Source organism: Scylla paramamosain, chromosome 32, assembly GCF_035594125.1.
Source record: "Scylla paramamosain isolate STU-SP2022 chromosome 32, ASM3559412v1, whole genome shotgun sequence".
In the NCBI taxonomy this organism is placed as follows: domain Eukaryota; kingdom Metazoa; phylum Arthropoda; class Malacostraca; order Decapoda; family Portunidae; genus Scylla; species Scylla paramamosain.
This window is the reverse complement of record NC_087182.1, coordinates 2,024,294-2,036,341: the sequence shown is the minus strand read 5'-3', so window position 1 is coordinate 2,036,341 and position 12,048 is coordinate 2,024,294. Positions and strand designations below refer to the sequence as shown.

The window sequence follows — 12,048 nt, the reverse complement described above, 5'->3', positions numbered from 1 at the left end:
TCAAGGTGGAGTTCAACAGAGCCTCAAAGTTCCCTTCGATAGCCTCCCTCCCTCGGGCACTTTCCGGTTCCCACCCCAAGACTCCTGATAGCCGCGCCGCGCCACCAACCTGGGGACTCGTATCCGGAGTCTGCATGGGTGTCGGACTCGGAAATGTTCTCGTACTGCACCTCGGAGGCCACGCTGTCCCTGTCCTCGGCGACGTGCAGCGGCAAGTCCTCCTTGATCTCCTCGTAGATGTTGTCGCCGGCGCAGCCCGCCTCGCCCCCTCCCTCGGGCTGCCTCAGGGGTGCGGCCATGGCGGGGGAGGGAAGGTCGTCCTCAGGCGGTTCATACACAGCGGCCTTCACGTCTGGCTCGTACCCTGAAGGTTGCTTCCCGTGGTGGGCGTCGGGGGCCTCCGAGTGTTCCGTCACGGCCGTCCCGCCACCCTGCTCGTCACTGTGGCCTGCAGGCGGCGGCTCACTGACTTCCGAATCACTGTTTTCTCCGTCACTCGCTGCTTCCCGCCTGCTCGCTATCGGGTCACTGCTAGCGGTGCGGGGGGTGGCCAGCGGCGGGGAGGTGTCGTCGCTGGGCGGGGCGGAGTCCAACTGGAAGGTGATGGTGCCTCGCGCAGCCCCGCCGGCCCGCAACGCCTCGTCACGCCCCGCGGGGTGGACGGAGGTGGGTCGTGGCGGTGTGAGGCGCGAGGAAAGTTTGCCCTCCGCCGCGTGAGCGACAGACAATTTCTCTCTGGGTCTGGGTAGGGAGCCGTGGCTCGGCGTGACGCGCCGGCACGGCCGGGGCAGCGTCCACGTGTCCCGGGGAAGGGGCACATCAGGCCGCGACACGCTGGCCCAAGGTGGTGGCGGCGCGGCGTGAAAGTCCTCGCTACTGAGCGTCATCCTCCAGCTGACCTCCTCACCTCCGCCCACCTGGGACACCACGTGTTGTGGGGCGGGGCTCAGGGGAGGCACCTCCGTGGGCGCCTCGTACAGGTGCACCGCCTCACTGCCAGGCTCCATGGATTCAGGTGGACTGCGAAGGATCTGAGATATAGTGCCGAGGAGGTCCACGGGTCCTTGGCCGCCGCCCAGCGACAAGTCTTGCAGCGGCGCCTCCATGTCCTCCTCGGCGATGCAGGAGTAATCTGGAGGAGTGTGGCGCCCGTCGCCGCTGTCCTCTCCTAGCGTGGTCACTTGCGTCAGGATGGACATCGGCTCGCCCTCCAGTGACTCGTAAGCGGGTGGAAGCAGCGGGTGGGCGTCGCCAGACACCTGGATCATGTTGGAGTTAACGGTGATGGTGTTGACAGCACCCTCGGGAGCCGCAGTGGTGCCTCCGTGGTGGTCGAGGCTCACACTGGCAGGCTGCCGCGGCGGGGAATCCAGGCCGGCAGATGCAGACTCACGCCCAGCTTCCACACCTGGCTCGCCGTGGTGCACGATGACATTCTGCACGCGGACGTAGCGCGGGTCTGCGGACACTCCCTCGTGGGACCCTGGGGCGGCCTCCTTCCCACTCTTCACCACAAGCCGCGTTACCAGCCGCCCCTCGCACCGCCCAGCCGTGGTGTTTGTGTTGCTGCAGGTGACTTGCTCCGCCGCGGTCCCGTTTTCATTTCGGACTGCAGGAGACACTTCCGCTTCATGTCTCTCGTGGGAACGGTGCGTTTCCTTCCCGCTGGGGGCCTTGACCGTCCTCAGACTGTTTCTGAACACTCGCTCCAGCCGCCGCCTCTCCCGCCGCCGCGAGTTGAGGCAGTTGAGGAAGAAAAGTGTCTGAACGCAGGTGTAGGCGAGGCCCACCACGCCCAGCACCAGCACCTCCAGCATGGCGCCGCGCTACTCCATCACGCTACGCCGCGAGGTCACCAGGCCGCAGGGTCACGCTTCAGATCTGTCCAATGTTCACTATGGCTTCAAATCGACCTTGAATGAACGAAGAACTTCAATACGTGACACTGGCGAGCTGCATTCGGCAACACACGATAACCAGGCCCGCAGTGACACAATGAACACGTGGAAGCGAGGGAACGCAAGTATTATGGATGTGTGCTGCTCTGTTTTCTTCCTCGCCTGTTTCCTCCTGGCTGGCGGCCTTCCCTCACTTCGCGTGTATGTGTGTCAGTTGACTTAAGAGAAAACACACAGACCCACTAGCACCTCTTCCTCTTCCTCGATACACTGATTAAACTCATCAGGCATGCAAAGGACGGATTGGCAATACATTCAGAGGTCTCTCTCTCTCTCTCTCTCTCTCTCTCTCTCTCTCTCTCTCTCTCTCTCTCTCTCTCTCTCTACTGTTGCTACTACTCAACCACTAAAAAACAGTGAAAGAAAGTTAAAAGAAGGAGGGAACCATAAAAAAAAAAAAAACAAGGAACCTAAAACAGTCCCCCCATTCCCCCCACCAAAAAAAAAACAAAAAACAAAAACAAAACACTGATACACATTATTATGAAACCCATCACCCACCTCCCCCTCCTCCTCCCTATCATCATCACAGGCAACCCTTTCAACACCGCCATTGTCCACCACATTACGCCAGACAAGGATGTGGAAAGGAAATGCAGAGGGAGAGAATAGATAGAGAAGTGGACAGAAAGACGATAGAGGAAACAGGGGCATGGGTGAGGTGGAATAGATGAAGAGGTGGTGAGGGAGGGAATGGAAGGTGAGAGTGAGGGGTGGTGGAAAGGGAGGAACATGAGGGATGAAAAAGGGAGAGGAAAAGGGTAAGGGGAATAGAGAGGAGGGGAGAAAGGGTTGAGGAAATAGGAAATGTGTTTATGTTGTTATCGTTGGCGTATCTAAACAATATTAATGGTTCGTGTTAGTTAACGAGAGAGAGAGAGAGAGAGAGAGAGAGAGAGAGAGAGAGAGAGAGAGAGAGAGAGAGAGAGAGAGAGAGAGAGAGAGAGAGAGAGAGAGAGAGAGAGAGAGATAATGATTTTCCCTCACGTAAATGCGCACAATAAGTTCACACACACACACACACACACACACACACACACACACACACACACACACACACACACACACACACACACACACACACACACACACACAAACACCTGTTACGTTACGGACACACACAGTTTTCCTCCTACATATACACCACGTAACAAACACAGCTGCTGACCGTCACGCAAGCAAAATGAAACCACATTAGCTATAACAACAACTTCCAAAACACATAAAAAAAAAATGACTATTAATACTCAGACTCCTATACCGCCTTTCCATTGCATTAAAACGATGTGCTGTATCTTTTCGTCTTTTCATCTCCAAAATTTTACTCAGCTTCGAATTTATAGAGAGAAGCAGAATAATAAACCCGTAATTTCAAGCCAGGTGAGAAGCGAGCACCTTTGATCATCACCAGGTAAGTACAAGACCAGCGGATGGCAGGTAACATCATGTGCCAGGTGTTGGGTGAGGACGGAAGCAGGTGTGTGTGTGTGTGTGTGTGGGTGTGGGTGGATGGACGGGTGAGTGCGAGCGGTGGCAGTTAGTGAGTAACGCTGAGTGGGTGAGGAATGTGTTAGTGTGTTAGTGTGGGTGAGGTTTAGTTAGAAGATGCGTTATAGCGTGGTGAGTAGAAGGGAGTGGGTTAGGAATGCTTCTGTTAGTGGGTCTGTTGGTTAAGGGAATGGTGTAGGTTAGGAATGTTCGTGTGTTAATGCGGGTAAGGTTCTGTGGGTTAAGGGAAGGGAGGGAGTGAGAAATGTTTGTGTTTGTGTGTTAGTGAGGGTAAGGTTGAGTGGGTGGAGGTCGCGGTGTTAATGGCGTGGTGAGGAAGGTAAAGACAAGCTTGGTTTTGAGTTCCTGCACGTTTGAGTCTTGATGTTAGTTATGCGCCTGCTCTTACATGTACATACAGTCGGTGTCAGAATGTTTTTGTTCCTCCGTGTGTCATTATTTTGGTGCAGGCTGTAGTTATGGAGTGTACGTATGCATGACAACATCGATGTAGACAGAGAAACGGGAAAGCGGATGTGCTGAGAGATGGGCAGATAGATAGACAAGGACACTGACACACACACACATGCACACACAATGCAGCATTACGTCACTTATATCATCACAATGTCAAACCTTCACCTCTCCATTACAACCCCATACAAACAAACATTTTCAGCACATTTTTTTCCCCCACACCTCACCACAACACCACGAGCACTGTAACACCGCACCGCTAACTCAATTACACCTGAACACCACCACACCGCTAACCTAACACACATCTCAACAAATCATTCCTAATTGCGAGTCTTTAATACGTCAATAAGAGACAGAACAAGATACACAATGAACGATCTCTTGCTGCAAGCTTCCCTGACTCAAACACGTGATCTTTAGCGGCGACAAGACAATGGTATCAGTTAACGGCGCTTTAGATCCACATGAGTCACGTTTAACATTAGTCGCTTTAAAGACATTTGAGGTTTGCGACACTCGGGAGTCCCTCTGGTCCCTCTGGTCTCCGCTGGGGCCGTTAGTATCTTAAGCCCGCCAGGTGATGTCCGTAAAGCATAGCGGAGGCTTTCATGTTTCCAGTGTGTTAATTTCCCTCACTGCTTCGTCACATGCATAGATTAAATGGTTCGTGTTTTGCCTCGTGATGTGCCTCGTTTAAATTTTTCAGTGATGTGCAAGTTTTAAGAGCGTCTTTTTTTTTTAGGGAGGGTAGGTGAATTCACGTCTTGTTCGGTGATATTCCTGTTTTTCTTATTTTTCAGTAATTTCGTTCGTCTTTGAGGGGAATGTGTGTCACAGAGGCATTACGAGGACATCAAAGGCACCACACGTTGATAAAAGAGTGGGAGAAAACAAAAAAACAAAAGAAACAAAACGAATGATGAAAAACCGAGTAAATTTGCATCACTAATCGACACCTTGGAGCATAAACAAACAAACACACGCAGGGAGGGGGACGCGGGTGGGGGGGGGCGACGCACACCAAAGCAAACACACACTTGAACGACTGTCAACACACTGCCGCCTCCGTCTGTCCGCCGCGGGGGTGGAGAAAGCGTCTGGCAGTGGCGGAGTGACGGACCACCATCACCACTACCCCCAATACCTCTCCCCAACCACCACCAACCCCTCCACGCCTCAACGCTCCCTCCCACTTCCCTCCCTCCCTCACGACTTGGAGAGCTGCCCCTCCCCTTCTTCCCCTCCATACATGAGTTCCCACGTCGATTATTCAAGTCTCATGTACAGTAATTGTCTATCTAAGAATTGTGCTTTGTTTTTCAATAAGTACGAAGCAATGGATAGTTTCTCAATTCAGTCTTTGTTTCTTTCCATTCTTCGTTTATTTTTAGGTTGATTATAATTTTTTTTAGAGTACGGTTTTCTCTCACTCCTCCCTCCCTTGTCCCCCCTCTCTCTATCTCCCTCTCAGCCTCCATACATCAGTTCTTTCTCTACACTTTCTCTCCGTTCATTTTCCATCACTTCGGATTTCTTCGTCCTGTGACAGCTCGGTGATGACTCTACCTTTTGTCTGACCAGCAAATCCCATCTTTACTTTCTATCTCCTGCGTCTGGTATCTAATTTCGAACTTAACGCCTCTTCTCTTCTCACCGGAATTCAGTACCAGAATTTCGAGAAGAGATTGTTAAAGAGGGAAAAAAAAAATGTATGGGAGACTTAATGAGACGCAGATTATGCCTCTTTTTCGTTCTTTCCTTTATATATTTTTTTTCCCCACTGTTGTTAGTTACCTGTTGCGTGTGTTCCCATTACCTGTTGTTTTCACTCCGACAGTCCCTACTTCCTGTTGTTTGTATGGACACTTCCTTCCTTCCTCCCCTTCACTCTTAGCTCGTGTTGCCTGCGCTGAGCTTTCCATCGGGAGAAAGCATGATAAGAACAATCCACGCTGCCTATTGTTCAGCTCCGTGCTCGATAAAAATGGGAAGGAAATCATTATTATGCTTGTGTGCGAGAGTGCAAAGAAGCTTGGGAAAGGAAGAGTAGAAGTAGGGTATGGAACTCACTGTCAGGGAAGATCCGGATGCACGTGTACGATAACTGCTCGAGGCGTACGATGGTAAGAGAAAGAAAGAAATAGAAATAACGGCAAAAAAAAATATATATATATATGAAAGGCAAGAAATCAGTTTTTATCTAGATACCCAAATAGTAAAATGAGTTCTAATGTTTATAAAATTTAGACTAGTGAAATGCTTAACTATCACAAAACATTCAATAGTGAAAGAAATAATAGTAAATAAAAGATAATAGTTTGACCTACATATCCGAATAGTAAAAATAAGTTATGATGCTTAAAAAGTAACTAATTAAATGTTCAACTTCCACAAACTATTAATCGCGTTAGAGAAAAAAATAGAGCAGTTGCAATTATTTTTTTAACCAAGATATTCAAACGATGACAAGATCTACGATTCGTGTAAAGTATTAATTGAAATGCATAAGAGCGCCTTGTGTTGTGAGGCGTGGCAGTGGACAGCAGCACTCTAGCTGAGGAGCATGAGCGTGAAAAACAGGGACGTGTGACTCTGATCAGCGAGACGGAAGGCGACGAGTGGCGGGAATACTGATGAAGAAAAGTATTGAGTGACATTTTGAAAGACGAGAAATGAGAGGTTATACATTGGAAGACAGACAGACAGATAGATAGATAGATAGATAGATAGATAGATAGATGGATAGATAGATAGATAGATGGAAAGCGACGAATGGCAGGAATACTGATAAAGAAAGTATTCAGTGACATTTTGAAAGACGAAAAATATGAGGTTGTGCATTGGAAAGTAGATAGATTGATAGATGAAAGCAGACGAAAGCTTTGAATACTAATGATGATGGAAATATTTTAAAAAGCCCTGCCATCTGAATGACGAGAAATGTGAAGTTACGTATTGAAAGACTGATAAATAGATGGATAGATCGAGAGAAGGACAGGTAAGCAGACAGACAAATAGATAGACTGACTAATTGATTGATTTGTAGTTCCACGACGCCACAAAGTCAGGGTCATATACCGTGAACTGGAGAAAGAAAAGAGAAAACGCGCTGCCAAACTCGGGAGCTCCTTTACATTAACACAAGAAAAGGAAGGATCGTGCGAATTGTCAGCTTGTCGTGGGATCGAAGCGAAGTTTAGAGGTTTGTGAGCGTAACTCCATGAGCGCGGCGCCGAGGGTGACATCACTGGCGGGCGAGTCTAATGAACCGCAGGCCATCTGGTGACGCGCTGGTGAACCTCAAGGGATGCATAGTTTGTGGGGGAAATCAGGTATATTTGTGTCTTTTTCTTTTCTATTTTTTTCTAAATCATAGTTTGTGGGGAAAATTAGGATTATTTGTGTCTTTTTCTTTTCTAATTTCCTGAATTATAGTTTGGGAAAAATCATTTATATTTCTTTTTTTCTTTTCCATTTTTCCTGAATCATAGTTTGTGGGGAAATCAGGCATATTTGTTTTTATTTATTTTTTTCGTCTAGTTTGTTTCTATTTTTTCTGAATCAAGTTTTCTTTTTTCTTATTTTCGTGAGGGACACAGGTTAATGATTAAGTTGCGTTCCTTTTATGTCACTATCTTAAAATTTCCCTTATTCTTACTCTATCTCAACCTTCCGAGGCATAATTTCATGGGATTTACATACATTACCACTATTCATAAACAAATCCTATGAAAAAAAATCCAAAAAAACAAAAAACCGAACGAAACAGAAACAAGTAACGATTAAAATTGTATTCCATTCCCACACAACAGCATGACGCACGGGAGTAAGTGTTTACATAACCTCACTGCCAACAACAAGTCTCTCCCACACAAACACACGTGCCGCTGCATCCTCTAAGCCAAAGGATCAACACTCGCTACCTTGACCGGGAAGAAAATGCTATACCCCTTTAACATACTCTTCATTTTTTGGAAGTCTCCCCTTAGTTTGTTTTGTTCAGAGTGGCGTGGAATTCATGGAAAGAGAAAACGTGCATTAATCTCACTGCTGTTGAAATATTATGAAAATCACTAAGGGAAGAAATTTTCAAGAGGCACTTCTGCACACTCTTCAATTTTTTTTTTTTTTTGTCTTCTCTTGATTTTTTTTGAAATTTGTTAAGTGTGGGGTGGAATTTATCGGAAGAAAACGTGTATTAATCTCATTGTAACTCTTTAAACTTATTTTATCTGACCAACCACAGACAATTTATTTTAACCGAGTAACCATACACAATTTTAACCCACAGAAATAAAACTACGGGCAATTAAGAGCTCTAACTACCCTTCTCTCGTGTGCTGACAGTGGCATCTTTCAGAATTACCACTATGCTTCTACCATACTATTACATTAAGTCTAAGAGAGCAGAGCAGTCAGAGGGTTGAAAATACGGAAATCACGCTAGTTTTCTTCAAAGTCTTAATCTCTCTCTCCACTTCAAGAAAAAACGTGACCATCAGAGCGTCTCAGGGTAACATTTCCCAGCAAAATACTGTGCGCCTTTGTGCTTCAACATATTGGTAACTTGTACTGAGCAGAACCACCGTCATTACGCCCTCATGAATTATGCAAAGGTGCTATTTTTTGTCTCGAAAACCTGATGTTTGACATGAAAACACTCAACTCCTCAATGTTATGGAATATTCATGACGAGAAACTAAGCACACACACACACACACACACATACACACACACACACACACAGGTAACAGGAATGCAAACATAACACTTTAACGGCTTTACTTAAGTTAGACGTACTTATATCATAGCTACACTTAACCAAGAACATTATATATACAAATACAGAAATACACACACTAAGTTATGTTAAAAAAAAAAAATGTACCAAATTATTTTAATACTAGTAATATTCGTTTGGTTCCTGAGGTAATTAAGGTCGAATATATGACAGAAAGTAAGTGAAAAGCAACCATAAATGCAGTTTTCTCTTGTAATTCCCTACAGATGGCGTTAATGGAATCGAAAGTAAGATATTAATTACTTTACGATTACACCCCCCCCCCCGCCTGGCTGTCTGACCGTCATTGTTTTTATGTATTTAGTTAATGGCTTGGTTTTCAATGGCTGGGAAATTTTGATGTAATTACCTCTAGATATATTAGTCAGATTATATGGGCGAAGAGATTGTTTTTATGTCTGTCTGTCTATCTCTTCTCCTATTTTTTTTCTGTTTTGTTGTGCTCTGTTTCCTTATCTTCTCTGTCTCTTACAATTGATTGGTGAAAAGAATGTCCGTCTATCTGTCTGTCTGTCTGTGTATCTGTCTATCTGTCTATCTATCTCTTCTTCCTTCTCTTCTCTTCTCTTCATTTCCCTTTTCCATCTCTTACAATTGATTTTACACAGTGTCACAAACAAATGCGAAAGACCAACAAGTCAACTACTGCTTGTTCTTCCTTTACCCTCCTTAGTGCTCCACCACCTCACTTTCTCCGAGGCTGTCCTAAATACAAGGTCACGCCCGTATGCACACGACCCCGACGTGACATTATCGCCACCCCCACCACCCCAACCACTGACACGTGCCCCACATCATATCACCCCCACTAACAACACCATAACCCGCATTACCTCCACGCCCTTCATCCCTACCCGTCCCTTACCACTGCTTCCCAATACACACCAATGCACTCAGCCTCCTTTTCGGCCATTTAAGAGTCAACACCACTCGCGGCACGCCTCTCAAACGCTATTAACACATTACTGGTCTTGCCTCGTGACTCGTGAAGGGAGTGAACAACTAAACTGTTGCGTCAAGAGGTGTTCGTATCTCTCTAATAAACTTAAATGGGGAAACGAGAAAGTGAGATTTGTCTGGAGTCAGTTTTGTCTCGAATGATAGAGGGGGGAATGTTAGGTAATTGCTGTTAGATTTTGTGGACCGTATTGGGAAAGGGTAGAAGTTAATTTGTCTCGTACGAAAGAGGGAGGGAAAAAAAAAGGTGTTTGGTAGATAATTGTTGTTCAGATCGATGGACCGTAATGAGAAAGGGGAGAAATAAGAGCATCAGTGGTTCTTCGTGTTACAAAATACTAGGAGTCAGTTTCTTTCCTAGACTAGAAGTTAATTTGTCTCGCACGAAAGAAGGGGAGGGGGGGGGGAAATGATAGGCAGATAATTGCTGTTCGGATCCATGAACTGTATTGAGAAAGGAGAGAAATGAAAGAGTATCAGTGAATCTTCGTCGTACAAAACATTAGGAGTCAATTTCTCTCCTAGATCATCGTAGAGAAAGAGGGAACAGTAATTGTTGGTCAGCTTGAAGAGGAGTTGAGAAAAGGCGGAATTAAAGGAACATCAACTGAGCTTTGTTTTGAAGAGATAAATGCTCTTTTAATAAAGCCATCAAGAAAAGAAAAAAAGAAAAAAAATATTGTAAAAACTGAAGAAGAGTTTTGAGGAAGAGAACCTCGTCATCAGAAATAAACGCTCATTTAAAGAAACCACTAAAAATAAAGAAATAAATAACTAGAGATTAGGAAGGAAGAGAGAGAGAGAGAGAGAGAGAGAGAGAGAGAGAGAGAGAGAGAGAGAGAGAGAGAGAGAGAGAGAGAGAGAGAGAGAGAGAGAGAGAGAACAGAAACACCAATCAAGGTCCCTTACAAAACCAACCAACAATAAATATTCACTTTAACTAAACCGGACCGCACCACACCCCGACCAACCAACCAGTCAACCAACAAACCAACCACACCCTTTCCTGCTAATAATACGCCTTCATTCTCTCCCTCTCCCCCTTCCCCCCCTTCCTTCCTTCCCCATCTCCGTCTTTCACTTCCTCCCCGCTCGGCTGCCTGCCTCCCTCACTCACTCTGAATATACAGACTTCCGCCTCTGATATTCCCTCAATGAACCCAAACAATTGCTTCTTACGTCACCAAGTTTTTAAATCAGATTTGTATTGTTTTCTCAGTCTTCCTGGAGCGATGACTAGACTTGTTAGTACCAGGAGAGAGAGAGAGAGAGAGAGAGAGAGAGAGAGAGAGAGAGAGAGAGAGAGAGAGACTGTAATGGGTGGAATCTAGTAGAAATTTAGTTGCAACCAGATTACCGAAGGGAGAAGAAAATCTCTCTCTCTCTCTCTCTCTCTCTCTCTCTCTCTCTCTGGCAATAAAAGTACCACACTGTAAACTCACTAAACAAAACTGCGGAGGAAAAAAAGAAGAAAACAAAAGGAAAAAAAATACCTCACCACTTAATGCCAGAAGTATTAAGTCAATTACTGAAGAAAAAAAAAAAGAAGAAAAAAGAAGTTAATGGGAACTAAGGAAAGGGAAAAGGTGAAGCAAAGAACAAAGAGAAATTACGCATTGACTCAGGGGACGACCAGGTAAAGGTGTAAAGTTGTAAATAAAAGGGAGTGTGACACGTATACAATATCATACAGTGTGTTTAAAAAAAAATTGATCCTGAATTAACAATGCTATACATCATAGTCTAAAATACTTCCCACCTTAGCCACTTTTAAAAGGCTCTAGTTGAAGTGACACGGATTTTTTAAGGTGTTTCTATGGCTCTAGTGACAGATCAACAAGATTTCTTCATTACTAATAGGAGAAATACCCTTGAAAATCCTGATAATCATATTTGTGGCCTTGGAAATTAGATGCCTTCGGTGTTGTTAGTTGTTGTTATGAAAGAATTAAAGGTTTCCAGTCATTCTCAGTCCTTATATAAACTCAATAAATGCAAAAAAATCTATAAACAAAATAACAAATGGAGTTACATCACCACAAAAAAAAGATAAATAAATAAATAACAAAACCACATCATTAATTCATATTGTGCTTCTCTCTTTCACCTAAGGCTTAAAGAATGTAGCTCTTAATGGGTTCTGCGCGATAAGAGAGGACCTGTGCGTAAGTAAATCCAATCATGCCTCAGAAAACCCAGCAACAATACCCCCATCAGGAGCAGGAAGCCACGCGGATCCTTCTTCCCCAGCTGATCAGCGGAAGGATGGGGAGAGGAAGCGTGAGGCAAAGAAAATGATAGATAGGAAAGGATGAGAGAAAGAAAGTAAAGAAAAGATTAGATAAAGTGTGAAAACAGAAAAAA

The 12,048-nt window shown here is 45.3% G+C and overlaps 1 protein-coding gene across 10 annotated transcripts in view; it reads right to left on the bottom strand.

Moving 5' to 3' along the window:
* Positions 1-12,048, bottom strand: part of LOC135089012 (espin-like) — a 112,121-nt gene that overhangs the window by 13,908 nt on the left and 86,165 nt on the right. Inside the window, exon 1 of one of the 10 annotated variants that reach the window (XM_063984146.1) lies at positions 110-1,926. The exons of the other annotated variants lie outside the window; for them this stretch is intronic. Coding sequence (XP_063840216.1) covers positions 110-1,817 — 1,708 coding nt within the window. The 5' untranslated portion in view covers positions 1,818-1,926. Of the gene's footprint in view, positions 1-109; positions 1,927-12,048 lie in introns of those variants that run through there. 10 annotated transcript variants of the gene reach the window in all.